This window comes from Pituophis catenifer, unplaced genomic scaffold (genome assembly GCF_029215685.1).
Source record: "Pituophis catenifer annectens isolate HBS135680 unplaced genomic scaffold, rPitCat1.0.hap2 SCAF_3, whole genome shotgun sequence".
Classification (NCBI taxonomy): domain Eukaryota; kingdom Metazoa; phylum Chordata; class Lepidosauria; order Squamata; family Colubridae; genus Pituophis; species Pituophis catenifer.
Genome location: NW_027256883.1, coordinates 135,181,433 through 135,195,823, shown reverse-complemented (window position 1 = coordinate 135,195,823; position 14,391 = coordinate 135,181,433). Strand labels below are relative to the sequence as shown.

The following is a 14,391-nucleotide window of genomic DNA, read 5'->3' as shown; positions in this document are numbered from 1 at the left end:
GTACTCTTCAAAGAGGTCTCTGCTGGCTAGGACTTTTCCTTTGCTAGCCTTCAGATATCATGTATTTTTGTGGTAATCAAATCAAATATAATGTATTTTTGTGGTACCTATAATTCTCCATGGCTTCTTTCAGCCATAAGGATGGATGGATGGATGGATGGATGGATGGATGGATGGATGGATGGACGGACCACTCATTTTACCTTCCAATTATATATAATGTACTTATACCCTGTTTTCCCCAAAATAAGACATCCCCTGATAATAAGCCCAATCAGGCTTTTGAGTGCACGGCAATAAGGCCAAGTGCTTATTTCAGGGTTCAAAAATATATGAGACATGGTCTTATTTTTGGGGAAACACGGTATTTTAACATGTATTATCTAATGTTTTGGTCTATTTTAAAATGTACTTTTAGCAAAGAGAACAATTCATCATACTGACCAGAGTAGAGCTGATATGGAACTAAATGTCTAAGAACTGCTTCCTTTGTAATATTTGCAGTATTCTTTCCTTATAAATCACAATGAGAGAGACCTATCTTTTAAACAATGAAGAAATCTCTATCAAACAAAATTTCTAGCTTTATCTGGATGGAAGGCTAAGATTATGAGATGCCAAGCTAATCTGAAACATTCTACTGCACAACTCAGCATAAAACTTCAAGATGGTTTAAGGGACTTTTAAAAATATTTATAAAGGGTGATACCCTTCTGAAAATCTAAGGCTATTTACCCTAGCTTTATACCAGCTTTCCAGAAGTTGTTGTTGATTCTTTACTTGCAATTTATATCAGGAATGGTGGTTCTGACTGAGTAGTATAACTATCATACCAAAAGTAAGTAGTTAATTATGCCACATGACATTTGTTATTTCTTCATGTGATAAGTAACTTGCAATTTAACTCTCTCCTAATGCTTACATCTAAATATATTCTTACATGTGTTATCACTGTAATGGATGTTAACTAGGATGAGATGTTAAGTAGAGGTTTGACATTTCAAGAATTTTGGATGAGAACCTTTCTGATGTTCCAAATTTGTTTTAACTGGACTTTTTTTTAGACCATATATATTTTCTGTTTGTAGTTTCATCCTTCATCTGCATTCTATGAATTGATTGAGCAAAGATAGAAATATTATTTTTAAACTTTGAAACTGATAGTGCTGTTTAATCATATATCCATATATTATGTAACCAATTACTAATATAACCTTAGAAACAAAGATTCTCTTTCTGACACATTATCACCAAGATTCTGATACAGTACTGTGTATGGTTGTATATCTTACAATATAGGCAACATCAGTTTTGAATCCTTGTCATATGTTGATATTCAGGATGAAGACGGTTGTGAAGATGGCATGCCTGAGGAGTTTTAAAAGATGCAGACCACCTGATTGAAAATGATACTTCTATGTTTTATGCCATTCAGTTAGGAAAGTAAGTACAAATTAATATTTCCAACATATGCATTGCACATTTATATTAGAAGTCTTTTTTATTTGTTATTATTTAGCAGGGTCAGAAGTCATCAGAATTAGAATTAGAATTATTTATGGGCCAAGTGTGATTAGACACACAAGGAATAAGCTCTCAGTGTACATACAGCAATAGTGAAAGATCATTATCATAGTCATTGTAAAAATACATTCATCACAAAACATTAGATACAACACTTAGTGATAGTCATGGATACTAAATAAGCAATCAACATAAATCATACTAGGATACTAAGTAAACAATATAAATCGTAAGATAAAAGCAACAAAGTTATAGTCATAAGACGATAAGGAGATATGTAATAGGGAAGATGAGAATAATGATGGTAACACTGCCTTTCTAGATAGTTTGTGGGAATTAGTTGTTTAGCAGAGTGTTGGCATGGGGGGAAAACTACCCTTGTGTCTAGTTGTTTTTCTAAACACTCTTTGTTCTTACCAGACTCCACAAATACATTTTCTTTCAACTGTATGTCATAGCCTTTTAGCAGACAGTCCATCACTATAGTCCAAGGCAGTTGCTAAATGAGGACTACCTGTATTAGTGCCCTATAGCGTCGTATATTATATCTATTCAACAAGACCATGTACCATGCATAAATAACAAAAATCCTGAGACTTAGCAGTGAAATGTTCTTAGGGAAATGGACAACAGTCTCAAGAAACTGCTTCTGTGCCAGTATGCAGATTTGTATCATGACAACTTCATTTTTTTTAGGAGATGTTCCCTTTAAACAAGAGGGGGAAGGGCTGCTCAAAGTGAGAGGCCTATCATTTCATTTAATGTGTATGTATAGCAAAAAAACTCAATACAGTAATAGTGCATTGTGAACCCAATGTTATTTTATTTGCTCCTTAATTAGAGTAATATAAATAGTATAAACAAATTATACTTTGTATAATCTGATTTAGCAGTTAACCATATAAATATTATATACCATTAAAAAAGTGAAATTAAAAAAGAGAAATCTGTGGGAATATGTATGCCAAATTTTAAATAACCCAAGAAAATTTGATTAAATAGATTAGATTATAAATTTATTTTTATAGTACTGTACAATAAATTGATATTAGTTTAATTGATTAAAAAATAAAAGTATATAATTACAATAAAAAGCTAAAAACTATAAAACAAACAGATATATGTATCTTGTTCATATGTGGCTACTAACATTGGCTCTATAGACCACCGAGTAATTGAGGCATAAGCTGAAAAATAAGTGAGTTAGTTGTAAATAGGACAGTAAAAACCCACTCTCTTTGCCATGCAAATGGAATGTAGTTGAAAAAAATATGAATATCTCAAAGAAAGAGCCAATTTAATGTAGTGGTTAAAGCATCATGCTAAAAACCCGGAGACTGTGAATTCTAGTCCTTCCTTAGGTACAAAACCAGCTGGGTGACCTTGGGATAGTTGCTCTCTTTCAGCCTTAGGAAGGAGGCATAGGCAAACCACTTCTTAAAAAATATTTCCAAGAAAATGCAAATTTGTCCAGGCAGTCTCCAAGAATTAGACACAATTGAATTGAAGGTGGTGGTGGGGGAAGAATACAGAATACTAAGTCTTGTACCACAATGGAGTTAATGCTTGCAATAACAGATAGGATTTATCTTTTAGGATTAAAAAAAATGAGAAATTCATAGAAATATTTCATTAGTGACAAAATTGCAATGAACCATAAATTGCATTTTTCTGTGTAGATTACAAAATAATATTTAAAGACTTCTAATTTGTTTAATATGTTAATGCTACAATTTTGTTTAGCGTAATTTTAATTTCTATCCAGTTAATTCAGCTAAACATTCTCCTTTGTTTTTCTTTTCCAGTTGCTACTGCGTCATAAGCAAATCATGATTACATTAACTGAACTCAGATGCTTAGCAGATGCCCAGGCATCATTTCACATCTTGAAACCATGGTGGGATGTTTTCTGCTACTATCTTACCATGATAATGCTGCTTGTTGCTGTCCTTGCTGGGGCTCTTCAGCTCACTCAGACTAGATTGTTATGTTGTCTTCCTTGCAAGCTTGAATTTGACAATCATTGCACAGTGCCTTGGCATCTGATTAAAAGCAACATCAATGAATCCTTAACCTCTGCAACACCAGAAGTTCATCCTCTTCAAATCCAGAATTACCTTCATAGGCAACAGTATTCTTACATTGATGCAGTGTGTTACGAGAGAGAACTTCATTGGTTTGCCAAATTTTTCCCGTACTTAGTGCTTCTCCACACTTTCATTTTTGCAGCTTGCAGTAATTTCTGGCTTTACTACCCCAGCACAAGTTCAAGGCTAGAGCATTTTGTAGCCATACTTCACAAATGTTTCGATTCCCCTTGGACCACACGTGCCCTATCAGAAACAGTTGCTGAGCAATCTGTGAGGACTCTGCCATGCTCCAAATCGAAAACATTTCTTCCCTCCCCAAGCAACATGACAGAGCTGGAGAGCAAGAGGCAATCAATGTCCTACTCACAGACTGGATTAGAAACAGCTGGTAGAGAGAGCACTTCAAATGTTCTTGACCGAAGAGAAGGGGAACAAGCAAAGTCAATATTTGAGAAAGTGAAACGATTCAGGGTACATGTTGAACAGAAAGATGTCATTTATAGAGTGTATCTAAAACAGATTGTGATCAAGGTCATTGTGTTCATTTTAATAATGATTTATGTTCCATATTATTTAACCTTTATTAACCTAGAAATCGATTGTATAGTTGATATTCGAACTTTTACTGGCTACAAGCGATACCAATGTGTTTATTCACTGGCCGAAATTTTTAAAGTGCTTGCTTCATTTTATGTTGTCCTGGTGATTTTATATGGCCTGACATGCACTTACAGTTTGTTATGGATGCTGAGAAGTTCACTTAAACAATATTCTTTTGAGAAGCTGAGGGAGCAGAGTAATTACAGCGATATCCCTGATGTAAAAAATGACTTTGCCTTTATTCTTCACCTAGCAGACCAGTACGACCCTCTATATTCAAAGCGGTTTTCAATATTTCTCTCCGAGGTGAGTGAAAATAAGCTGAAGCAAATTAGTCTCAATAATGAATGGTCTTTAGAGAGGCTGAAGAGCAAGCTGGTGCGAAACCCTCAAGACAAAATGGAACTTCATCTTTTTATGCTTAGTGGCCTTCCAGATGACGTCTTTGAACTCACAGAGATAGAAGTTCTAACACTAGAGCTCATTCCTGAGGTTAAACTTCCACCGTCTCTAAGTCAGCTATCCAGTCTTAAAGAACTAAACATTTATCATTCAACATTAACTGTGGAGTATCCAGCACTGCACTTCCTTGAAGATAATTTAAAAATTCTTCGTCTAAAATCTGTTGATATGGGAAAGATTCCACGCTGGGTATTCTATCTAAAGAACTTACAGGAACTGTATTTGACTGGATGTTATGTGCCAGAACCCCAGAATGGCTTCTACAGTGAGGGTTTTCAAGACCTTGTAAATCTGAAAGCAATTCATTTAAAGAACAGCCTTTCCCGCATACCTCAGGTGGTTACAGACCAATTGCCTTCACTGCAGAAATTATCTATTGACAACGAGGGGAAAAAACTGTTAGTGTTGACCAACTTGAAGAAACTGTTAAACCTGAGAATCTTGGAACTGACCAGCTGTGATTTGGAGCGCATCCCTCATTCTATTTTCAGCTTAAACTATTTACGTGAAATAGATTTGAAAGAAAATAATCTACGAACGGTAGAAGAAATTATTAGCTTTCAGCACCTTGAAAATCTTTCTTGCCTGAAGCTGTGGCACAACAAAATATCTTATATCCCTGTGCAGATTGGTACCTTAGCAAACTTGGAACAGCTCTACTTAAATCACAACAACATTAAAAAAATTCCACCACAACTTTTTCTTTGCAAAAAGCTACATCATCTGGATCTGAGTTTCAATAAGCTAACCTCTATTCCTGATGAAATCCAATATTTAACAAATTTGCAGTACTTTGCTGTGACAAAGAATCATGTAAGTAGAAGCTAATGCTGCTTTTAAGTGCATTTTGACGTATTTTTTTCAGATCCTCCTCATTGTTTCCTCTCATTTATACTCTACCCATGTTTGACTGAACTCTGAAGTATATTAATGGCCAGCAAAATGCAGCTGATCTGATTCATCTTCATTCAGCTGTATTGACATTCCTTCATTTATATATTTACTTAAGGAGCATAGGGCACACAATAAGATTCCCTTGTAAACAAGAAGTGGTGTGGCAATTCAGACATTGTTAAAATATAGTTCCCAGCATCCTTCATAGTTGGGCCATGTTGGATAAAACTGCCAATAGTTGAGATTCAGCAATATATGGAAGACCATAGATCAACTTGCCTTGATGTAAATAGGATTGTATGAAGGTGTGTCACATGGTCACATCCTTCATAGTTGATGAGATTTCTGATTTAAAAATGTGCTTATAAATGTAGAGCAGTGGTGTCAAACTCAATTTAATTGAGGGCTGTATCAGGGTTGTGTTTGACCTTGGGCCAGTGGGGCGGTGGCCAGCTCAATGTCACTCATGTCAGGGGTGCCTATGGAGGCCCGAGAGCTTTGTCAGTGAAAATGGGCTCCTGAGTTCCGTTTTTGGCTGTGACGGCCTCTTGCAACCCTCTGCCAGTGAAAATGGAGTTGGGAGTGCCTCCCGCAGCCCTTGCGAGCTCCGTTTTCTCTGGCAGAGGCACCACGGGCCAGTCCTTTGCTGTTTCCAGGGTGGCCCCATCAGCCAGATCTAAGCACCCCATGGGCCAGATCCGGCCCCTGGGCCTTGAGTTTGACATCCCTGATGTAGATGAATGACCTTGACAGAAATATGCAAGAACTGTTACTTAGGCAAAGACAGCTGAAACATTCTTCAATATTGTGTAAAGCACAATAATATTTGGAAGTGGCTCAGGCAAACATTCTTCTGATTCACTGGATTATAAGAATGAGGGACAGCCCAGTCTGATTTGCAACATTCTCTTATTATAGCATAGCTCAATAAAGTATAGTTCTAATCTTTGTGTGGAGATCATTGTCTGCTCTATCTAGTAACCAGTTTGGTGTAGTGGTTAAGGCCCCAGGCTAAATACTGGGAGACCATGAGGTCTACTCTCACCTTGTGTGTTAAGCCAGTTGGGTGACCTTGACCAATCCCTCTCTCAGTCCTATGAAAAAGAAGGCAATGACCAAAGCGTTTCCAAGAAAACTGTAGGATCTTGTTTAGGCAGTTGTCAGAGTCAAGATTGACTTTAAGGCAACAAACAGAAACTACCTAGAACACGGGTGTCAAACTCGCGGCATCACATTGCTGTAACGTGACATATCATGACATTTTCTCCCTTCACAGAGCTGAGGTGGGTGTGGCTTGCACGTGACGCATCCGGCCCGCGGGCCGCCAGTTTGACACCTCTGACCTAGTAGGACTGACAGTTGAAAGAACTAATGGTGCTCCCTGTATTTTTCAAAGGATGCTGTTCTAGAATGCTGTGTCTTTTTATATCACTTGTGGGTTTCATGGCCTGAACTGCTGATCCAAAGTCTACAATTATAGACAAACTGTATTAGTGGTGGTGCATCGCAAATTATACAAAAGTCTGTGCTTGTTTTGAATATATAAAGGATAGCATTTCCAAATCTTACTAGTATTCATTGGAAAAGATGAGTTATAGGTGCAGAAAAGAAACAAACATTTTTTAAAATGTGATGAAATCTCAACTCTCAGGGAACTTAAAAGAAATTGTCTTTCCTTAAAAGCATTTTTTTTAGCAAATGTTCCAATTTAATCTCAAATCTTAATAGCCAGTATCTACGCATTTTCTTCTTCTTTTTTTCCCTCCTGTCTTTGCAGAAGCCATTTTGTAAAATCAAATTACTTTCTCCTGCCTTCAGTTGGTATTCCCTGAGGAAGGCAATATGAGTAGTGATACTTGCCTATATTTTAGAAATTTGTAGCAGACTACTGAGTGGTTTAGTTCATTGCAGGTCTTTGTTTGGAAATAGGCTTTAAAGAGTGAATTAGCAGGATCCAATCTGTTAGATCTTGAAACATTATCCCGGGACGCTAGTGAATTAACAATTACATGAAATGTTCACTATTTAATGAGCCTTGGTGGTGCAGTAGTTAGAATGCAGCACTGCAGGCTACTTCTGCTGTCTGCTGGATGCCTGCAGTTTAGCAATTCAAATCTCACCAGGCTCAAGGTTGACTCAGCCTTCTAGCCTTCCATGGTCGGTAAAATGAGGACCCAGATTTTTGGGGGCAATGCAGTGACTCTGTAAACCACTTAGAGAGGGCTGCAAAGCACTGTGAAGTAGTATATAAGTCTAAGTGCTATTGCTGTTGTGGAATTTATTTAAAAATATATATTTCATTAATATGACTTACACATACTTTTGAAAGAGGAAGGAAAGTGTGAGTACTGTTACAATTTGAGGGCATTCCTTATACTAAGTTTGCAGGACTGATTTACAAATTGAAAACAACTTTTTATTACTTGTTTCTTTTAGATTGAAGCACTTCCTGACGAATTATTCCAGTGCAAAAAGCTACAGCACCTTCTTCTGGGACATAACAGCCTAATGTACTTGTCCCCTCGAGTTGGTGAGCTTTCCAACCTTGTTCATCTGGAGCTCAAAGGAAACTATCTGGAGTTACTTCCTGCTGAGCTAGAGGAATGTAATTCTCTGAAACGGAGTTGTCTAATTGTAGAAGAATGCTTGTTGAAAACACTTCCCCTTCGAGTAACAGAGCATATACAGATATGCTTGGACAAAGTTTGAGATTGAGAAAATTTGTGTGCATGTGGACAAAATCATGGTTCAAAGAAATATATAGACGAAAGAAGAGAAATACAGGTCTGCCCACTGACTTCAGTTTCCTGATAACAAATCAACATTAAAATCCTAAGCAGAAATATAGACTTGGCAAGTAACTACATGCATTTCATTCAAACCTGAAATTAATGTGCGGAAAATTAAGTGGTTGGTGTAATCAGTACTTAAGTGGCCGAGATTGAATAACATTATTCAGGTCTAGAAAAGTTTTTTTTTTTCTTTTCCTTAAATGGCAGTTCTTAAATAGTTGTAAGGACCAACTAATAATTTTTTTTCATATCTTTTACTGTTGGCACATATATAGAGGGAAGGAGAGACTATTTGTGAAAGCTTCCCTATATAAAATCTGTTTCAGAACTAAACGTTCACTTTTGTTTTTGAAATATAGGAGTGCTTCCCCACATAGGCATAATGAAATTTCATTGGGATGCTATGAACTATGTCCAGATTATGGTACCAAAGTTCATGCAATCCAGACTCCCAATAATTTTTGCTGCTTTAACACTGGAGTTAATTATGTATACCTAAAGGAAAACAACTGACCTGATATAAAGGTAAAATCAAATCTTAAGAGAACTATGCAAGTGGTAAAATTCAACATGTCACTTTTTTTTTACTATACTAATATATTGCTTTCATTAAAAGAAAAAAGGCTAGCGCTTTAATTTTGAGTAGATATGTAATATGCAATATAGAGGGTCTCCTTTCTTTTAAAAACCTGGCTATTGTTTTTTCTCCCCAATTTTCTGGCCCACCATACTAAAGATTTTAAAGATGTCCCTCAAGTTACAAGTAATTGTAGAAATAGCAGTTTAAGCACTTAAGAATATAGAGTGTATGAAAAGCAAAATATTTAATGAAAAGCACATGAATGCACAAAACTTATATATTTCTCTCTTGTTCACAAATGTCCTTTGAAAAACTAACATTAGGAGGAACTTTCCTATAACTCATTCTTTATTTTCACTAAAACAGGAGGACGATTATTTATACCTCTAAAGCTGAGTCCTAACTAATATTTCCTAACAGAGTTCTACTTTAAAGAACTAGAAAAATTTCTGTAATAGCATATTGAGTAGCAAAGGAAGACAAGAGGAAAAGTGATCCCTTTAACACAGTGTTTTTCCTCCTTGGCAAATTGAAGGTGGGTGGGCTTCAACTCCCAGAATTCTCAGCAATGGCTATGCTGGCTATGCAATTCTGAGAGTTGAAGTCCATATACCTGGAAATTGCAAAGGTTGGGAAACTCTGGTTTAACAGAAACCTCTATTAGACTGAAGTGTTTTTCTGTGAATGGAAAAGCAATTCCTGTCCACAGCAGAAAACTTGGGATTCAGTCCGTAGTTATTTTGATGCATTTCAGTCTTGTTTGGGCACATCATCTTTATTGTGGCTGTGGTGCTCTGTGTGTGGGAACTTGGGGGGAGGGATTTTGGCTTCTGTTGTAAAAAATACAGTAACTTGATCGCATGCTTTCAGCGAAAATGAATCTTTTACTTATGTATGATATAGTTTTATAATCCACTGTCTTCATCATGTGCCCAATTTTGTGGTTGAGTTGAATGAGATACTGGAAATGTTGTTTTTTTTAATATAAATTTTTGATTGCTTCTTTAAATGCAGCACACTTGTTTTAATGATGCCATAAATTTGAGTTGTTTATGAAGCGAACATTTCTCAATGTTCATGTTATGTCCATCTGAAGAATTACATTCCAAAGAACTTTCAGAGTAACTCTCAGGGAACACACACACGTGTTGTCGTTTCATGGGTTTGATGCAAGTCATATTTCCCCAGCTTTTTTAGTTAAAGGTACAATTTATTATACAGGTATCTTTTTTCCAGTAATTTTGTTAAGGACAGTAAAAGGTGATAAGTTTAAAAAGTAAAGAAAGAAAAAAGTGCAAGAAAATGAAAAAGTAAAAAGCATCCCCCTTTTTAACAAAGCAACTTTCTACCCTCATCACAAGCATGTAAACAGTTTCATAAACATCTCTTCTAAATTAACAAATATAAAACTCTTCATCCCATAGCCCAACTTAGTAATAGGCAAATCAAATAAGTAATCTCTTTTTAACCAACTTATCAGCAAAAAGTCCAAAAAGCTATAAACTATTAACATTAATTAACATATATAAAACTCAACATTTCACATCTCAACCATTAGTTGTAAGGAAAACCCTACATAAAAGCATAAAAAGGTCAAATTCCAACACAATATACATTTCTCCCATTCAAAATGCCAGCAATTCTAGAGAAAACTACCCCATATAGCAACATTATTATACACATGTATAAATAATAACTATCCTAGACCACTTTGGAGCAAATCATATCAATCTTTTGGAAGCTAGCAATAAACCTTCTGCTACCTTCCACCAGTCACAAGATAGAATAGTTCATCTCCCATTTCTTGTCCCAGAGAGCATAGGCAACAAACACTTTCAATGCCACCTGGCCCAAAGACCTGGAATATATATTTCCCTCCATTCATCTCTTCCTGAGGCTTATAGTCTCTTCCTGAGACTATTTGAAGCCAGAAAAATAGAACTGACTGTGGTAGCTCTCATTTGGGCTAACAGATCCTGGCCATCAGTTCTAGTCATCTTCTCAACTTGCCATCCATTAAGCTAAGTTGTTTGCTGAGATGGGCAGCTATAGAAATTGAATGAATGAACCGCAAACAAACAAGTTGCCTGGCATCATCAGAGTGGCTAAGTCAACTGGGATTCAGTCATCTTCGTTCATCTGCTTATTTTTATATAAAGTTTATTGTCATTGTATGTATATACATAGTATACCCATACAACAGTGCATTGTACAATACACAGTATACCCATACAATGAAATTCACATAACACCCAGAGACCAAGCCCAACACACCAATAACAACACAACAATAATTAGATGATTGCAAGTTGTAGTAATATATGAGAATCACCTTGAGAAACAGAGCAAAGGGAATGATCCGCTGCCCTAAGGAATAACCAGAAAGAGGATACAGCCCACAGCTGTATAACAGGCAGAAAAAGAGGCTCAGAAGGGACCCTCCCCAGTTTTCAGGCTCTAAAGAAAATGGTGGGAGATTTGTATTTTCAGACTTGCAAGATTCTGTTAATGTAGCCTTACAATAAAATTGAAGTAGCTCATCTGGTCTGTTTCTCATCTGGTACACCAAGGAGGGCTGACATATTGAGTGGAACTATCTTCCTGAGTATGATAAAATAACAAAATGATCAAGAAATTCTTGAGGTGGGCTGTTATTAAGACTATCAGTTATCCATAGATATCTTTCAGGAGACTTCTACTAGAGCTAATACTTAGAAGCCTTCAGTCATTCCCTGTTCAAACCCTTGCATGGGTTGTCCTCAAAGTTTGGAAAGGAATGGAATTGGAAATAGTCATAAAATACAGCCAGGCGGAATTCTGAAATAGACGCTAGATGAACCATCAAAATCTACATAAATAAAACAGGACTTTACAACCTCAAACAACATCCTGGTTGACTTTCAACATTGATATTTCAGCCGCAAAGCCTTCCTAATCTGATTTCCTACTGAATCGAAGCATACATCAAACTAGTCTGTGAGATTCAAGATAAGTCTCTCTCATGGGGATGGCACACTCCATAAGCACAGCCACCTCAGCCACCCTTGATACTAGTGACTTCCTGGCACATAGGGATAGGAGGTATTCCTTACAGAGCAGCTCAGTTCTTGTGCCTTGGTCAAAGCATCTTTCAACAGGAAAGTACCCCCCAAAAAAAATATTCAGCAAGAACTAGGGCCCCCTCCAGATACTCAGATCCTGTAACTTTGGTATATGCCACTTTACATTACCCTGGGTCTACTATAGGAAAATACATTGGACTTGTCATGAAGGTCCTTCTTTTATTGTGTAGATTGAGCATCCAGCCCACTCACGCATTACAAAATCTGTAAATTGGAAGGCGTTTTAATGTCTCTCCTGTATTCTTGACATTTCAAGCTTTGTTATACTGAGCCCTTTTTTCTGGCTTGTAACTCCAGAACTGGAGAAAAGAATCGTCTCCTTCCATAAGAAGCAATTTCAGGCAGCTTTTTAACCCTACCACTAGTACCAGTATAAGTATGAGGAAAAATACTGTACTCACTTTAACCCACACTATCTCTGCTGTAGAAAAAGGACCATCATGTACCATTCCGTGTACCATTAAAAAAAGGTTTTGCTTGTTTGATTTAATAAGAGTTATCTTAATATTGAAAGATGATGAATTGTATCTTGAGAACATTTTCTAAGGTTATCATGAATCTGATGTTCCCTGTTTGAAATAAGCCTGTCTTTTTACATTGTGTTTTGTCAAAAATAGCTTTGAAAATTCTCTCCATCCAGCTATTTATCTTCTAAAGAAGCTTTCCCCGTCTTGATGCCTTCCAAATGTTCTGGATTTCCATCTCCTGCCAACTACCATTAGCTGACAAGATAAAGACTTTGAGATCCAACCCATTGGGAAGACAATGAATTAGAGAAGAGCGAAATTGTGTTTTGAAATAAGTAACAGGAACAAATGTAAAGAGTTCCTTTTGCATTCATAAAGAAACTGTGATAGATAAGAAAGTTTTTTGAAAAAAGTGCATGTAATAAAACTTCAAGCAAATTAGCATTTAAATATTTGTTGCAAAATATGGTTCACAAAAGGCAAGAAATTGAAAGGCTGGTAATTCTAGCCTTAAAGGATGCCACAGTGTGCCTTCTGGATTTCTTTTGTGCCCCATTCCTCCAGTAGCAGAAGTGACCTATAAGTATTTTTAATATCCAGTCTGTTGCTTTCCATCATCACACTATTTATGTATTAGAAGGAAATTCTGCTGAGAGCAAATGAACTACTTGTTAAATTCTCCTTCATGATTGTAGGATAAATAAGCTTAAACCATATTTGTAGATAGCACTTATTTTATACTGTGGTTCAGTAACTGTAATGCTGCTGGGCTGTGGGAGGGCTTTGAATATGATTTTGCATATGTTGACAGATTTGTTGAGAATAAAATTTGAATAAATAATGGATAAATGGATAAACATCAGTTATCTTGTCCATGTTTAATTTCTCAATTCTATTTTTTTAATTTGTTAAAGGAGCAGAGGTTGTATACGTTTATAAATGTAGAACATTTTTGTTAATTAGAAGCACTATCCAGCTTATAAGCACTCATATCTGCATTGTGGAACTACTGGATCCAAAGATTTTTCATCTTTGCTTCTGTTTGCACTGCCCCAAGCACTTTCAGAGGGCAACCTAGGGATCCTTCTAGACTCACCAGTTCCTCATCAAAGAGCAAGTGGTCATGATTGTGCTGATCGTGCCCATTTCTGGATCAGAAGGTCTTTCTTAGGGTTACTCATACCTTAAGTCATCTTATGAGTGATTACTAACGCACTCTACATAGAACTGTCCTTGTTGACTACTCAGAACCTTCATCTGGTTCAAAATGCAGTAGTATAGGTGGTTATGGGAATACTTCCTATGCTCATATAACACTGTGCATAATATGCACATATCACTTGCAAGAATGGTAGGGTTAGCATGTTCTGGGGTCCCCTCATCCCCCTCCCTTCCTCTCAATATTTGGCTGGCTCTGTCCCTCCCTTTCCTCAAATACCACGTCTGGTAATGGTGTGACCCATTGGACGATATTTTCTCCAGCATTTTATATGTTTCTGTTGTGGTTTTATATTTTGAATGGCTTTTTAATGTGATTTTTTGTGGAATCTATTTTATTGAAAAATGTATGCTGCCTGAGTCATGTGCTGAGTGGGGAAAGAGGAAAGGAAAGGAAAAACCAGTGCTTCATTTTATAAGTCAATTATTTATTTCAAGATTTTGTGACCCTCTATGCTTCTCTCTATTTCCATCTATTGGTATAACAATATTATTAAAATTATACTGTATTTTGTAGCACTTTAATTTCTAAGCCTCTGTTGTGTTCATCTTAAACATTGCTGCACTGTTTTTGTCTTAATGTTATCACTCAGGAAAAAGAAATTCAGATTTTAATACATGTAGAAAACCATGTATGGAGTT

The 14,391-nt window shown here is 36.4% G+C and overlaps 1 protein-coding gene across 1 annotated transcript; it reads left to right on the top strand.

The window, feature by feature from the left end:
- The first annotated feature begins 1,372 nt into the window (after window positions 1–1,372).
- Window positions 1,373–13,448, top strand: LRRC8B (leucine rich repeat containing 8 VRAC subunit B). The gene is made up of 3 exons (XM_070941213.1): window positions 1,373–1,443; window positions 3,330–5,489; window positions 8,007–13,448. Exons 2-3 carry the CDS (start codon window positions 3,354–3,356, stop codon window positions 8,277–8,279), a joined length of 2,409 nt encoding a protein of 802 aa, XP_070797314.1. The 5' UTR covers window positions 1,373–1,443; window positions 3,330–3,353; the 3' UTR covers window positions 8,280–13,448.
- Window positions 13,449–14,391: the final 943 nt, after the last annotated feature.